Source organism: Schistocerca americana, chromosome 4, assembly GCF_021461395.2.
Source record: "Schistocerca americana isolate TAMUIC-IGC-003095 chromosome 4, iqSchAmer2.1, whole genome shotgun sequence".
NCBI lineage: Eukaryota > Metazoa > Arthropoda > Insecta > Orthoptera > Acrididae > Schistocerca > Schistocerca americana.
In genome coordinates, this window is record NC_060122.1 from 852896112 (window position 1) to 852913652 (window position 17541).

At 42.0% G+C, this 17541-nt stretch overlaps 1 protein-coding gene across 1 annotated transcript in view; it reads right to left on the bottom strand.

Moving 5' to 3' along the window:
* Positions 1-3841: 3841 nt before the first annotated feature.
* The window catches only part of LOC124612896, a 155554-nt gene continuing 141854 nt past the window's right edge, over positions 3842-17541 (bottom strand). Inside the window, exons 8-9 of the mRNA XM_047141358.1 lie at positions 8864-9026; positions 3842-4312 (exon numbers count right to left, since the gene is read on the bottom strand). Coding sequence (XP_046997314.1) covers positions 8877-9026 — 150 coding nt within the window. The 3' untranslated portion in view covers positions 3842-4312; positions 8864-8876. The remainder of the gene's footprint in view (positions 4313-8863; positions 9027-17541) is intronic.

Genomic DNA, 17541 nt, shown 5'->3' on the forward strand with positions numbered 1-17541 from the left:
TCATCAATGAACCTGAACCAGAACAAGGCTTAAGGGGGTTCGGAAGGCCTCTAGATGGCCCATAAACAGGTTGGTATAAGATGATGGCATGTGGGTGCCCATGGCTGTGCTGCAGATTTGTTTGCATATCACCTATCACCAATTTTTCCTAAATGAATGGAGCATGTCTTAATTACCTTTTGTTCGCCATAGAATTGACCATATTTACTGAGTAGTTAGATCTTATACAGGGAAGTACTGGGCCCAAAAGCCGACACACTCATGTTTGTCGCCGAAGTGGGTGCTGTGGCTGCCATCCAGGTACTAAGACAGTGGCAGAAATTGAACTCACATGCAATTTAAAATTATTTGTAATCACAATCTTCGTTTCATTGTGCTCCTCTTGTAAACACACGGAATGACCGAGGGAATAGGAGCATAGACATTTCTATTGTGAAGTAGAACACACTTCAGACTGCGTTTTGAATTGTCTACAAAGAAACACGAGTTATCTGGATTGTACAATGTAGTCCCTAATTCCTGGAGAAGACCTGAGACATTATGGCAATATACAAACTTATCTTCCTCTTTCTTTCAAAGACCCCTTCCAGCTTTCGTTAATATGACACTTTTACAGTATCATTTAGTATACTTTTTTTTTTTTTGTTTTTGCAATCTAGAGGCTAACACTTCAGCTGCAGGTGTGCAGAGATGCAAATCACACACAAGGATATTCAGCTCAGACGCGTTAAACTGGTGAGGACTGTGAGGGATCGGGGGCACACACATCAAAGTCACTTTCTTCACTTGTCTCCAGGTCTTGGTCGCTATCGACATCTGTAAATGAAGTGAATCCTGTAAAAATTGAATGTGGTAGCTCAATGGAGTGCATACTAGGTCTGATTGCTGAGGAAGTATTAGGATATGGTGATTTACATGTGTTTTTCAAAACAATTGCCTTTCTATTAATGATATAAAAATAGCAGTTACTCATGTGAGCCACTAATTCTCCTCCGAGTATGGGATTCCCAAAGGTAAAACCTTACACTTTCCTTTCATCCCGTCAAGCAGCATTTCACCACAGTTGTGACATACAGTATGTGGGACACACGTTTTTCTTGGTTGCCGAGAGTAAGTCCATAGTATGATATGCTACATAAACTTGCTTCACAAAAAAGTTGTATCGCGTCTTTCATAAATAAGACTGTGGTATTCACAAATGTAAGAGAAACTATATGGGTGACCATTATATTGACATCTCTTAGTAATCATAATGAAATGACATCCGATCTTACAAAACAAAAGCTAGCAATATCACAACCCTGCTGATAACAAACATATTATTAACGTAACTACAAACTGTTTTAAATGGAAAATTTCAAATTGCACAAAAACTAGAGCATGGAGAGCAAAACCAATTTCATACTTGAAATCGTCACATCAAAAACATTCAGAATGAGTATTAAAAAATCCCATGCACGTGAGACTGAAAAAAATGGTTGACCAGTGTTACCTATCATCATGCCATGAAATGAGAAACATCTTATCCAATATCCTTTCCATCCTTCCTAAAGTGGTGTTCCATCACCCACCCAACCTTCAGAACATCCTAGTCCATTCCTACAACATTTCCCATTCCAACCCTATGTCACAGGGAACATACCACTGTGGAACACCCAAGTGCAAGAACTGCCCAATCCGCTCATCCAGCACATACTGTTCCAGTCCTGTCAGGCACTTATCTTACCGCATCAATGGCTGGGTCACCTGTGAAAGCAGTCATGCCATATACCAGCTCAGTTGCAAACATTGCACAGCTTTTTATAATGGTATGACTACCAGCCAGCTATCCACCAGGATGAGTGGTCACTGCCAAACTGTGACCAAGAACAAAGTGGATCACCCCATGGCACAACAGGCAGCTGAACACAACACACTTGATTTCAATGGCTGCTTCACTACCCGAGCCATCTGGATTCTTCCCTCCACCTCCAGCTTTTCTGAACTGTGCAGATGGGAGTTATCCTTAATTATCCCGGCCTCAATCTATGGTAACATACTGTCCCCACACGCTCCACCCAACAGTTTCTGCCCCCTCTGTCCTATCACCTCCACCTTTTTCACAAAGAAGGGTTTGGCTGAAAGTTATAATGTGTAATAGTACTTTCATTGGGCCTGTCTGAAACTCAATGGGTCATCTTAATGGTGGGTAGACTATCCTTTTCCTAATATTGTCAAAGTATGTTACACCACAGGAAAGAATTTAATAGTGTGTACAGAGTATATTCGAAATCTGTCCACAACTCAACACAGTGAGAGTGATTTTTAAGTGCAAACAGACAGAACTACCAGTTTTGGTGAATGTATCAATATGCAGGCATAATTCCAGTGATCCATTTGGATGCCTAAGAATTTGAAACACAGGTTTCATTTAACGTGTGCTCACTGATCTCTCTGTCGACAATCACATACTGTGATTTTTTATCACATTAAAAAGTAGTCAATTCTCTGCAAGACAGCAGTAGGTCTTTTTTACTACGGGCTGTCTGGCACGAGTGTGTCTGGGCACTTTCCCGGAACACATGCAGAAATGATATGTGGGATGTGCCTGCAAGAAGTCACTGAAATACAACAGTTGTGGAAAGGATATATTGCTAATTGCCTTACAGATGACACGTTGAGTTGCAGACAGACACAACAAAAAGCCAATTTCACATTAAGATTTTGGCCAAAGCCTTCATCAGAAAAGAGAAACACATGAATTCACACAAACATGCACACCTTACACACCCATGACTGCTGTAACTGCCTGCTCATGCATGCAAGTTAGGTAAAATAAACCAGAGATTAACAGCTTTCGGCAGAACAATTAGCAAGTATGCTGTGATGAACATCTTGTTTAATGACACAAAAGTGATTTCTAAGTGAATGCAAGATAAGTTTATAATATTTGATAGAATCATTTTCATCAACTTTAATTAATGCAAAAGAAGATTTCACAGCAAGGTGTGTCAATACGCATTGCACATTTGCTGCACTTATAAATACTATATCTGTGAAACATTCACCATTAACAAGGTATTTTTCTTCATGAGCTAAATAAAATCAAACAATGAAAAATCCAAGATGGAATGTAACAATACTATGAAAAGGAAAGTTGCCACTCACCATGTAGCAGAGATGCTGAGTCGCAGATCAGTACAACAAAAGGATTGTCACAAATAAAACTTTTGGCCCTTAAAGCCTTCGTCAAAAATAGACAACGCATATGAGTGTGCATGTGTGTGTGCATGCACGCACTGTAGCTACAGTTGCTTACAGCTGTGGCTACAGTTGCCTGAGACTGCAGTCACGTGTGTGCGAGTTGCGTTCGCACGCGTGTCGTCCAATTTTGACGAAAGCATTATGGGCTAAAAGCTTTATTTGTAACAGTCCTTTTGTTATGCCTACCTGTGACTCAGCATCTTTGCTATATGGTGAGTGGCAACTTCCTTTTTCATAATACTGTTGAGCTAAATAAAAGTAGGCAATGTAGAACTCAATCCCATTAGAAGCCAGACAGCAGAAGTTCTTTGGAAAGTGTGGTGATAAAATTATTCCCAACTTATGAGTGGTAGAAACAGTGCTGAAGCTCAAGTCACTGGTGGTAGCGGTGCCAGGAGTATTTTGTAATTTTCTGAGCTACTTGAAGAAAAAGAAAAATCATAAACAAAACTATGCCGTATTATCCAAAAGCCGAAACAGATAGAACTTCGCAAACTTGACATTCAAAAAGAAAGAAAAAAAATGGTCATATTAGAATAATAAGGACTATTTTAGGAAGACAGACATGCATCATTTTGCACAAAGTGAAATAACTGTAAAGAATGAGATACAGCATGCATTTTCCTGCAGCTGTAACTGATGTGAATGCTACACTGCTACAGACACTTTATTCTTTCAAACAATGGTAAATGTAGACAATATCCTTGCATATCTGGCAGTTGACTACGGCCATCACATGCTTAAAGCAACATGCCATACAACTTTAAATATGAAAAAATTACACTAGAATTAACTGTTACATATTAGACATTGTATTTAATGAGCAACATGTATGGTGCAACAATATGTACATGCCTTTAGCTGAACAACAACTAATCACACTAAAAAAACAGCCACTTTTCATGCTAAACTTAAGTCCAAACATAAGCTGACAAGCGTCAAATTTTTGCCGCTCTTACCACAAACTATTTTATGCAGTGGTGTCTGATATTACCTATATATGTGTATGTCAACTTCTTACAAGCGGACGGTTACATTCCCCTTCAGTGCCGATCCCTGAATTCTTCGCCTGTTAAAAGATTTTTTTTTAATAAGATGCTGAGAAGAAAAAATGTCTTAAACAAGTAAATAAAGATAGTTACATTACAGGAAACAAGTACATACTTTTATCTCTTCTACACCTCTTGTGGTTGGCAAATTGAAGGATTTGTTCATTAGTTCTCAATAATCTAAACATGAAGTAACAAAAGCAAAATGGGTGCAATGGACAAAAAGACATAAGCAGATGATAAAATATTTTTGAATTACGTTATCCCATTTGCTCCTTCATTACAAGTACTTTTAGTATTTTTTTTTTAAATATTTTTGTACACATTTTGTCTTCAGTGCCATTCTTTAAAGTCTGGAACAAATGTGCCATCCTCATTTCAAAACTCTGCTAAATAATACTTTCAGAAACAATTAAACAATTACCGGCATAATTTTTAACTTCTGTCTGCTATGAATCGTTATTATTATACATTAAGTTGTTATGTTTTATTTCTGAGTGGATCCCCCACTGTGTATTATGATGCACATTTTAATTCTACATACAATACGAGGGTAAGTCAATTATTATCCGCAATTTAGTTATATTTTTGTTTATTTTGGTAGTACTGTAGTTTTACATTGATGACGCAGGCTTTGTTTATTTTTGATTATATCTTTGCGATTGTCAAGCTGCTAGGTTAGTTTCATTATTGCTGCCGTACTGTTAATCATGGCTGCTCCGCTGTCTATTTGCACCAAAGAAGAACAACATTCAGTGATCTGTTTTTCGTGGTCGGAAGGTGTATCTGGGGCTGAAATTCATCAAAGACTTTTGGTACAGTACAGGAACAGTGTTTTGCCACAACGGAGTGTCTATGAATGGATTGAAAAATTCCGAAATGGTTGCACAAATGTTACGCATGATGAAGGAGCCAGATGACCGTTTACAGCCACAAATGAAGAAACCACTGAGCATTACTGTGAAATAATACTCTTAGACAGACAATTAACTATTGACGCTGCAAATTAGTCACGGTTCTTTTCAAAATCATCCACAACAGACTTGGGTTTCATAGCATTTGTGCAAGATGAGTCCCAAAACAACTCACAGTTGCATAAACAAACACGCTTGGACATCTGCAAAAAACATTTGGATTGCTATGACAACAAAGGGGACAATTTCTTAGACACGATCATTACTGGTGACGAAACACGGATCCATCATTACGAGCCGGACAGTAAAGGGCAGAGTATGGAATGGAAACGTCCAAATTCGCCATGCAATAAAATGTTCAAGACCCAACCGCCTGCAGGAAAACTGATGCTTATGGTTTTTTGGGACACACAAAGTCCAGTACTGGAACATTATGGGGAAAAGGGCACAACAATAAACAGTATACGTTACTGTGAAATGCTTACTACCAGGCTAAAGCCTGCAGTTCGAAGCAAGCGCTGAGGTTTGCTGTCAAAAGGTGTTGTGTTGTTGCAAGACAATGCCCGTCTGCATACTGCTGACCACACTGCTGAAATGCTCCAGAAACTCAAATTTAAAAAATGATGTTCTTGTTAAGTTACCTATTCGATTACAATAAAATTTTATAAATACTTTGCTGATAATAATTGATTTACCCACGTACTTTCTCAAATATCAGAGAAGAGAAAAAATGAAAAAATTGTGGATCCATCGGTCAATCTGTCAGTCAGGATCAAGAGAAAGATATGTGGCAAATTCCTAGATAACAGAACGCAGCATGTCATTCTGAATGGAGAGAAGTCTTCCGAAGTTAGAGTGATTTCAGGTGTGCCACAGGGGAGTGTCGTAGGACCGTTGCTATTCATAATACACATAATTGACCTTGTGGATGACATCGGAAGTTCACTGAGGCTTTTTGCGGATGATGCTGTGTTATATCGAGAGGTTGTAACAAAGGAAAATTGTACTTAAATGCAGGAGGATCTGCAACGAATTGACGCATGGTGCAGGGAATGGCAATTGAATCTCAATCTAGACAAGTGTAATGTGCTGCGAATACACAGAAACAAAGATCCTTTATCATTTAGCTACAATATACACTCCTGGAAATTGAAATAAGAACACCGTGAATTCATTGTCCCAGGAAGGGGTAACTTTATTGACACATTCCTGGGGTCAGATACATCACATGATCACACTGACAGAACCACAGGCACATAGACACAGGCAACAGAGCATGCACAATGTCGGCACTAGTACAGTGTATATCCACCTTTCGCAGCAATGCAGGCTGCTATTCTCCCATGGAGACGATCGTAGAGATGCTGGATGTAGTCCTGTGGAACGGCTTGCCATGCCATTTCCACCTGGCACCTCAGTTGGACCAGCGTTCGTGCTGGACGTGCAGACCGCGTGAGACGACGCTTCATCCAGTCCCAAACATGCTCAATGGGGGACAGATCCGGAGATCTTGCTGGCCAGGGTAGTTGACTTACACCTTCTAGAGCACGTTGGGTGGCACGGGATACATGCGGACGTGCATTGTCCTGTTGGAACAGCAAGTTCCCTTGCCGGTCTAGGAATGGTAGAACGATGGGTTCGATGACGGTTTGGATGTACCGTGCACTATTCAGTGTCCCCTCGACGATCACCAGTGGTGTACGGCCAGTGTAGGAGATCGCTCCCCACACCATGATGCCGGGTGTTGGCCCTGTGTGCCTCGGTCGTATGCAGTCCTGATTGTGGCGCTCACGTGCACGGCGCCAAACACGCATACGACCATCATTGGCACCAAGGCAGAAGCGACTCTCATCGCTGAAGACGACACGTCTCCATTCGTCCCTCCATTCACGCCTGTCGCGACACCACTGGAGGCGGGCTGCACGATGTTGGGGTGTGAGCGGAAGACGGCCTAACGGTGTGCGGGACCGTAGCCCAGCTTCATGGAGACGGTTGCGAATGGTCCTCGCCGATACCCCAGGAGCAACAGTGTCCCTAATTTGCTGGGAAGTGGCAGTGCGGTCCCCTACGGCACTGCGTAGGATCCTACGGTCTTGGCGTGCATCCGTGCGTCGCTGCGGTCCGGTCCCAGGTCGACGGGCACGTGCACCTTCCGCCGACCACTGGCGACAACATTGATGTACTGTGGAGACCTCACGCCCCACGTGTTGAGCAATTCGGCGGTACGTCCACCCGGCCTCCCGCATGCCCACTATACGCCCTCGCTCAAAGTCCGTCAACTGCACATACGGTTCACGTCCACGCTGTCGCGGCATGCTACCAGTGTTAAAGACTGCGATGGAGCTCCGTATGCCACGGCAAACTGGCTGACACTGACGGCGGCGGTGCACAAATGCTGCGCAGCTAGCGCCATTCGACGGCCAACACCGCGGTTCCTGGTGTGTCCGCTGTGCCGTGCGTGTGATCATTGCTTGTACAGCCCTCTCGCAGTGTCCGAAGCAAGTATGGTGGGTCTGACACACCAGTGACAATGTGTTCTTTTTTCCATTTCCAGGAGTGTAGCAGGTCAGGAACTGGAAGCAGTTAATTCCATAAATTACCTGGGAGTAGGCATTAGGGGGTGATTTAAAGTGGAATGAACATATAAAATTAATCGTCAGTAAAGCAGATGCCAGACAGATTCATTGGAAGAATCTTAAGGAAATGCAATCCGAAAACAAAGGAAGTAGGTTAGAGTACACTTTTTTGCCCACTGCTTGAATATTGCTCACCAGTGCGGAATCCGTACCAGGTGGGGTTAATGGAGGAGATAGAGAAGATCCAACGGAGAGCAGTGCGCTTCGTTACAGGATCATTTAGTAATCGCGAAAGCATTACGGAGGTGATAAACTCCAGTGGAAGACTCTGCAGGAGAGACACTCAGTAGTCTGGTACGGGCTTTTGTTGAAGTATCAAGAACATACCTTCACCGAGGAGTCGAGCAGTATATTGCTCCCTCCTAAGTATGTCTCGCGAAGAGACCATGAGGATAAAATCAGAGAGATTAGAGCCCACACAGAGGCATACCTACAATCTTTCTTTCCACGAACAATATGAGACTGGAATAGAAGGGAGAACTGATAGAGGTACTCAAAGTACCCTCCACCACACACCGTCAGGTGGCTGGCGGAGATGAATAGTTATGGAAGCTAGGACAGTGTATATTTTTTCATGTGTCTATTGGCAGCACTGAAAATGTCCCCTGATAGCAGTAAGTAGTGGCCAGCAAATCTTTCTTGTAATACGTTATTATTAATAACTGAGCAGAAATTATTTTCCTATAGTTGGGATAAACTTGCCGTACCAATCAGATGCATGCTCACAAAGGTTTGTATCAATTAAATTAAAAAATGTCCTCCTTATGCCCCCCCCCCCCCCCCCCACACACACACAGAGGAGTGAATGAGATGGGATGGGGGGATGGGGAATAATTCACAGTAACAGTACTTAAGTATTGTAAATAACTTCAAATCACTGTGTATAATTAGCAGGAGAATTCTCACAAAATATGTTATAAGTGCTCATTTAAAACTGACTTAATAAGAGCAGACATGGCTAACAAAAAGGATATATCAAAGGCACAAATCAATCTAGATAGTTTTTAAGCTTTCAACTGACCATAAAAACAATTTTAGATTCCTGTGTATATACGTCTATCAACAGCATATTCATTTCTCACTTTAACCAATAATCCAGGGTTCTTTCTTGAAACATCTCTCTTGTAATGTGTATAACCACTGTCTTCCGTTACACAACATCCACTTATGTTCTCTGTACAGTCCTGCAATCAAAATTGATATAATGGAAAAAAATGAATACACTGCATACCATAAAAATGTTAATAAGCTAATATTTTATTGTTTTGCAACAACAATGGATATTACACACTACTGACCTATAATACCACTGTTTGGCAAAACTGTTTCATGAAACAGAAGCAACACGATTTAGTCTACAGGGGGGCTCAAAAGTCACTGGACATTTGGTTAAAAGAAAATGAAGCAATAGCAAGACACAGTACTACGAAGTTTTAACCCATTAAGTTGTTATTACCAAATGGTGATCATTACATCTTGTCAAGTTGGTATACAATATAATGGCAAACAAAACAGACAATAATCAAACTAGTAAATTGTTGAAAGTGATCTGTGAGACACGTTTACTGCTGGATTTTTCCGAATTGTCATGATGTTAATGAAAGAAGAAAGGATTTTTGCGTTAAAAACATTTTATAAAAGTAGTGCTAGTGAAGCTGTTAATGAAAGGGGAAGACACTCTTAGTCAAAACCACCTTCTAGACAAACAGTGTATGACGTACGAGATAGATCTGAAGAACATGGATTTGTTATGGAGGCAACAAGAGCTGGCTGCCCAACAAGTCAAAACTGACGAAAATGAATTGCACGTATGTTTAGCTGTGACCCAGAGTCCATGAAAATTAACCATACAATTAGCAACCGAGCTGGATTTATCATGAAGGTCACAGGAAGAAACGTTACACAAATAGAAGTTTAACGTTTACATTCCACATTAACGACATGGGTTACTTGAAGATGATTCAAATCAACGTCTTTGAATTTCAACTGATGGTTGATACACAGAAATATGATCCCAACCTGTTCAACAACACTGTATGGTCTAACAAGGCCAATTTTAAGTTAAGTGGACAAGGTAACAGACGTATCTGCACTTACTGGTATACTGACAATCAAAATCAATCTGGTCTGGGTGTTGGGAGGGGGCCAATATCTTCATTTGGTGTACTTGAACCATTTTTTTGAAGGAACAGTGACTGGTGATAACTATTTGGATATGCTTCAGAATTATGTGGTGCTGAAAACTTTACAGAAATTTACTCTCAACACAATGGTGCTCCACCACATTATGTCGTTCCCATCTGCAATTTATTAAAAGAAACTTTCCAAAGCGATTGGTTGAAGAGCAGATACTAACATGCCTCCACATTCACCAGATATCATGCCCGTGGGCTTTCTCCTATGGGGTGTCGTCAAGAACGGTTGTTTATTCTCAAAAGCATCAGACCATTGCTGGACTAAAAGGCTACACACACAAAACCGTGATACTACACTAAGCCACAGAGTATGTAACAGAGTTCCATAGAGACTTCAAAGATGTTTAAATGAGGACGGAAAACAATTTGACCATAAAAAATAATTGTAAGTATTGTTTGTATTTGTAATGAAACAAATTCAGTCTTTTGTTTAAATCGGTACCCAGTGGCTTTTGTGCCACCCTGAATTACGACTTTGTTTCAATAACCATCTCCAACATGAGTCTAGTGAGATACACAGGGTGATTCAAAAGTAACTGTACACACTTCATGGGTTTAATGTACGAGTGGGGAAAAAAGTGGGGGAGGAGGGAGGGGAGCGATATTGCCATGGGCAGAGCTTGTGTAGTAGGCATTTCTGTCACTAAGCATGTATAGTGAAACTCATTGCCAATTCAATGCCGCCTGTGTTGGCAACCTGGCTTTTTCTGTTCATCTGTAATGATTGTTTTTGCTGGGGATGTTCTGTTCTTGTTTCAGTTTTATGATGACAAGTGTAAGTAAACAATGTGCAGTGTGAAATTTTGTTTTCTACCCCGTAAAAATGCTTCTGAAACTGTTTTAGTGTTGAAAACAGCTTACCAAGATGATACTATGGAAAAAAACTCTAGTGCACAAGTGGTTTGCAAGATTTAAAAATGGTGACATGTCGATTGATGACATACCCCGTTCTGGACATCCATCAACTGGCTGAATGAACGAAAATATTGAAAAAATTCGAGAGCTTGTGCTCAGAGTCTATCAGATCTTTTATTGGAAGTTTTAAGAAGATCCAACAACAAGTACCTGCTGCGTAAGTGTCACTGTAGAGGTTCATCAATCAACTGTATGGCACCTGGTATAGAGACAGCAATTCCACCCATTTCACCTGTAGAAGGTACAGGAGTGACACCTGCAAGCTACGTCTTCAGTTACTGTTTACAGATGAGAGCCTCTCTATCCATGCTGTATTGTGAACATTCGTAACATGCACATGTGGGTGTATGAGACCTTCACATTACTACAGTATAAGGATATCTACATCGTATTTCAATGAACAATTACTGTGGTACTGTGAACAAATTACTTGGACCACATGTTATTCCAAAGCACGTGCCTGGCAAAGAGTATTGACAATTTTTGGAACACGTATTGGGTGGTCTGTATAATGAGGTCCCATGTACTATACAAACCAACTTACTGTTTACGCATGATGGGGCCTCTGCACATTTCAGTTGGGAGGCAGGTGAGTATCTCTATGTTGCTTATCAAGGTAAGTGAATAGAGTCGTGCAGGACCAGATGCTTGGCGTGCCAGATCTCTGGACTTGGGGCCACTTCAGGGAACTTTTGTTTGATGTTGCAACTAAGAATGCACCATTCTGAGAATGGTAAGACATCTAGCAAGTCAATGCCTTCGTCATTTTAAATATGTTCTAGCGGAAATGTACAACATGTAGTTGTATTGAATTTTGGGTCATTTTCTGTTGCAAATGTGATCCCTATTCTACTGCATAATTCTGAGATAAAACAATTTCAGACAAAACTTCATTTCACATTTTACACTTATTCTGATGCATACACTACACCAACTAGTTGTGTACAGTTACTTTTGAATCACCCTGTATAAGCAGCATGCGTAACCAAACTTATATTTTTCTTGATATTAAGCAACAAATGCTACAATAATCCCTTAATGCAGGGAAAGTAAGCTATTGCCAAGGGCACACTTATTTGGTCAAGTGACAAAGCTGACCTAATATTATGATGATAGTAAGATAACTTGAAGAAAATATATACCAGCAACCATAATTTTATTGACTAATTTTATTTAGCTACCAAGTTTGGTTGGTTGCCATAATTCTGAATTACATTACAAGCATGTTAAGGAGCCTTTCTTGACAGTCATTCAGAACATAACTTCATCATTATCCTCATGCAGCTCAACAACAACAAAGATTGTTAGTAAAGACTGCAGTAAGATTTATGTCTATCATATACACGCAGGGCGATGCGAAACAAGCTTCACAAGAAGACTGAAAGAATTGCCACACTCACAAACTAATAAAAAGGATAAGCTGTTCTTAACTCAAAGTCGGCTTTTAACACCACAGCGTACTGTGAGGCATGCTCTTACTAGAATTGGTATGTCTTCCCTTCCTCCAATCAGTGAACTGCCTGACTGCAGCAGGCTGTGCCAACAGTGCCCATGGAGGCAGAGCAGTTACTGCAGCAGCCCCCAGCCTGTGTGACGGGAGACAGTCAGCTTACTGCACTGAGGCCACATGAAGCTACAGCTGATGCAATAATCCACGTTCAATGACAGCTACAGTTGGAAATGGAAGTCCTTGCCTCAGTTGGAGGATACATTTTTATCTGAGGACGGACATATGCAGTGCCATGTATGTCGAAGTATTTAATTCTGCTAGAAAGTACAACATACCAATTATCCAAGTCTTCAAGCAGCGCACTACGAGCAGGTAGAAGGCAGAGCTCATACAGAGCTAGTAGCCAAACTTTACCAAAAAACATACGAGGAGGTACAAGTTTCAAAAAGAATTCTTAGAACAGAAGTCATAGAAATATGCAGCATATTTAATGCATTGTAATGTGTTTATACTTTTCTGGTGAACAATAGAAAAGAAAAGGCAAGTGAAGCAGCAATTCGAGCAAGCTACAAAGCCGTTCATATTATAGCACCAAGTGGCAAACCATTTTCAACGAGATCTCTCATAAAACTTTTTAAGGTATTAGTTGCAGAATGTGTGTTTCCAAGGGAGTTGCAGGTAATTGAAGGGGTTTGCCTTTAAAAGCAAAAAGTGTCTTGTCAAATTGTGGACATATCAGTGAATTTAGAGAGACAGTTCAGGAAAAAGGCCAAGAACTTGGCTGCATTCCGCTTACACAAGGCAAAAGCATTTATATACACCTCACTCTGCTCAGCTTTCCGTAGGCAATCAGTGGATAGTATGAACTACTACTTGGACAAGCTCCATTTTGTAGCCACAGATCGTGCATTGAGCATTATCAAGGTTTTGCCTGTCATTTAAAAAATAAACTCAAAAGCAAATTTAGGACAGACGTTTTGACTGTTCACTGCTTCATTTACCAGGAGGCAATGTGTGCTGAAAGAGTGGAACTACATGACATAATGGAAGTCGTGGTCAAATGTGTGAATTTTGTGTGGTGTCAAAGTTTGAATGATTGCCAATTCAAAGCAATCCTGAAAGATAAGGAAGCAGAGTATGGGGACATAACTAAACCACAGAACAGTTCATTGCTTAGTTGGGCAAAAGTTCATGATGTTTTCTTTCCCACTTGCAATTGGTTGGTTGGTTTAAAGACAGGAGAAGGGACCAAACTACGAGGTCATCGGTCCCTTATTCCTAATAAAACAATGCCACAAGTGCGAGAATAAAACGGACAAAACATATAACACAAAACGGAAAGAAAGGAAAAGCCACAAGAATGAAGGGAAGACAATGAACACTAAAAGGAACAAAAGAGGACAAGAAAACAACAGAGAGATGCTAGAAACATAAGCGAGTAAAACATGAAAGCAGATTACAGTGGCTGGCCAACCACGAGAATAAAATGGGAAAGCCAGCTACTCTGCAACACATTAAAACCTCCACCCTAAAAGCACTAGTGTGGAGGACACAGAGGGACAAAGGACATGCGCTAAAACCTACATAGAAGTATAAAAACCCACTCTCATGAATAAAACATAAAACTAAAGCTGCTATGCAGGCATTGTCACCCAACACCAAAGGCAGGGTGCTGGGAAAGTTAAAAGTCTGCCGCAGAGCGGCAAAAAGTGGGCAGCCCAGCAAGAGGTGGATGACTGTCATTTGGGAGCCACAGCAACATTGAAGTTGGTCCTCGCGACGGAATAGGTAACCATGGATTAGCCACGTATGGCCAATGTGGAGCCGGCAGAGGACAACTGATTCCCTGCGAGAGACCTGCATGGAAGACTTCCACACATTCAGTCTCCTTAATGACATGCAGTTTGTCGTGCGAGCTGTTATGCCATTCCGTCTCCCAAAGCCGGAAAACCCTGCGATGTAAGACAGAACGCAGGTCAGCTTTGGAAATGCCTATCTCCAGAAACGGATTTTGCGTCGCCTGTTTGGCCAGCCTGTCGGTAAGTTCGTTGCTGGGGATTTCGACGTATCCTGGGGTCCACACAAACACCACGGAACGGCGGGAATGTTCCAGGGCATAGATGGATTCCTGAATGGACGCCACCAGAGGGTGGCGAGGGTAGCACTGGCCGATAGCTTGTAGGCTGCTCGGTGAGTCAGTACACAGGAGAAATGACTCGTCAGGGCATGAGCGGATGTACTCAAGAGCATGTGATATGGCCGCCAGCTCTGCAGTGAAAACACTGCAGCTGACTGGCAAGGAGTGCTGCTCAATATGTCCTCCACGAACATATGCGAAGCCTACGTGACCATCAGCCCTGGAACATGTCAAGAACCAAGAGGAAGTGACAGCGGAGAACGGTGGGGTTAACTGAGTCCTTAGGGCCATGCAAAAGGTCCAGACGAAGCTGCGGCAGAGGTGTTCACCATGGAGGCATACGTGAACAGACCACAAGTAGAGGTGGTAAAGGGAAGGACTCCAGTTCGGAGAGAAGGGACCACACGCAAATCGCAATCGTTAGCCCCTACCTGGGCCGCCGTTGAGGGAGATGGACTGCTGCAGGTGGGAAAAGGAGACGTTAATTTGGATGCTCAGGGGAACTTTGAATGTGTGCTGCATAACTGGTGAGCAGTTGCGCACGTCTGATCTGCAGTGGAGGGACACCAGTACACTGGTCACCGGACTCGTCCTAAAAGCTCCTGTTGCTAATCGAACCCCACAGTGGAGCACAGAGTCGAGTAAATGCAATGCTTAAGGTGCTGCCAAACCATAAACCACACTCCTGTAGTCAGTTCGGGATTGAACAAGGGCTCTGTAGAGCTGCAGCAGCGTACAGCGATCTGCACCCCAAGTGATGTTGCTCAGGCAATGGAGGGCATTGAGGTGCTGCCATCACTTCTGCTTAAGCTGACGAAGATGAGGGAGCCAAGTCAAATTGAGTGTCGAAAACCAGTCCTAGGACTGATATGTCTCCACTACAGTGAGTGGATCATCATTAAGATAATGTGAGGGTTCCGGATAAACGGTACAATGCCGACGGAAGTGCATGACACACGACTTTGCGGTTGAAAACTGGCCTTGTGGATGGCTCCCTGGAGGCGCTGCTCAGCAACAAAAGTACTGGAGCAGCATATAGAGAAGGTGAGATGGAGGGCCCGACAGCTGCTGCTAGACCATTAATGGCCACTAAAAATAGAGAGACACTCAATACAGAGCCCTGCAGGACTCCATTCTCCTGGATATGGATGGACCTATCGGAGTCACCAACTTGGACACGGAAAGTAGGGAGTGACAGGAAGTTTTGGATAAAAATCTGGAGTGGTCCCCGGAGACCCCACTCATACAGTGGATAGGAATCTCTAGTAGCTGTAGATGTAGGAAGTATGAAGCAGACTTCAGTAGTTACGGTGGCTAGAACAGTTGCAAAGTCAAAGAAGTAGAAGAAGGTTCTGCTGTTAGGTAGTTCTCATGGCAGAGGTGTAGGCCAGCAGTTGCAGGAAGTGCTGGGGAGTGAGTACCAGGTCACCAGCATTGTGAAGCCTAATGCAGGATTGGCTCAGGCGACTGTTAACATAGGGGGGTTATGTAGGGATTTTACTAAAGAGGATCAGGTAATGGTTGTGGGTGGGGCAGGTAATAGTATTGATAGGGATGGGGAGTATGACATAGATGGTGACTTGGGAAAGATAGCCACTCAGACTGGCAACACGAATGTGCATTTCGTGGAACTGTTTCAGCGTCACGATCGGCCTCATCTTAATACAGCCGTCAGGCGTAATAACATGAGACTTGGGGGTGTGCTGATGACAGAAAGCATGGGTCATATTTCAGTGGTGTCGGTGGAGTCTATCAGCAGGATGGTTTTCACTAGACATGGCCTACACCTCAACAGGTATGGGAAGGGGGAGGTTGGCAAAGCTTATAGGTCACAGCATAGGTGGGTTTGGTGGGATCACTCATGGGAAAATTCCTGCAGTAGTCGGTGTTAGAGTTGCACCCTTTTTAGATTGAAGTCAGCTGATAGGTTTTCGTGCTTAAGGGGAGTCTCTCTAACAAATGAACCACTTTTGACAAAGCTTAGGTATCCGAGTAATGAGGGAATTAGTATATTTCATCAAAATATACAAGGTATCAGAGATAAAGTTAGTGAACTGCTTATAGATGTTGACTCAAATTATTGGTATATCTGAACACTTCTTAAACAAGGAGCTAATTCAGAGGCTTCCTTTACCACGCTACAGGTTGGCTGGCAGCTTTTCGAGAAGCTCTTTGCGGGGTGGGGGGAGTAGCCATGTATGTGAAAAACGGCATCCCATTTGAGTCAATTGATGTTTCAAAGTACTGCACTGAAAAGGTGTTTGAATGTTGTGCAGGTGTGGTTAAATTTAACGGAGCTAGACTTCTAACTGTTGTTATTTATAGATCCCCAGACTCCGATTTCACAACATTTTTGCTAAAGCTAGAGGAGGTTCTTGGTTCACTTTATAGGAAATACAAAAAGTTAGTTATATGTGGTGACTTCAATATTAATTGTATAAGTGATTGTGCAAGGAAGAGGATGCTGGTAGACCTCCTTAATTCATATAATCTTATGCAAACCGTATTCTTTCCAACGAGAGTGTAAGGGAACAGTAGAACAACCATAGACAACATTTTTGTTCATTCCTCATTACTAGAAGGGCATTCTGTTAGCAACAAGGTGAATGGCCTTTCAGATCATGATGCACAAATTTTAACTCTAAAACATTTTTGTGCTGCAACACGTGTTAAATATAGTCATCAGCTGTTAGGAAAGCTGATCCAGTTGCTGTAGAGACCTTTGTAAACCTTATCAAGGAACAAGAGTGGCAAGATGTTTATAGCACTGATACAGTAGATGATAAATATAATGCTTTTCTCAAGACTTTTCTCGTGATCTTTGAAAGTTGCTTTCCATTAGAATGTTCAAAACAGGGTACTAGCACAAACAGGCAGCCTGGGTGGCTGACTAGAGGGATAAGAATATCTTGTAGAACAAAGTGGCAATTATATCAAAACGTTAGAAACAGTCAAAATCTAAATGCAGCAGCCCATTACAAACAGTATTGTAAGGTGCTTAA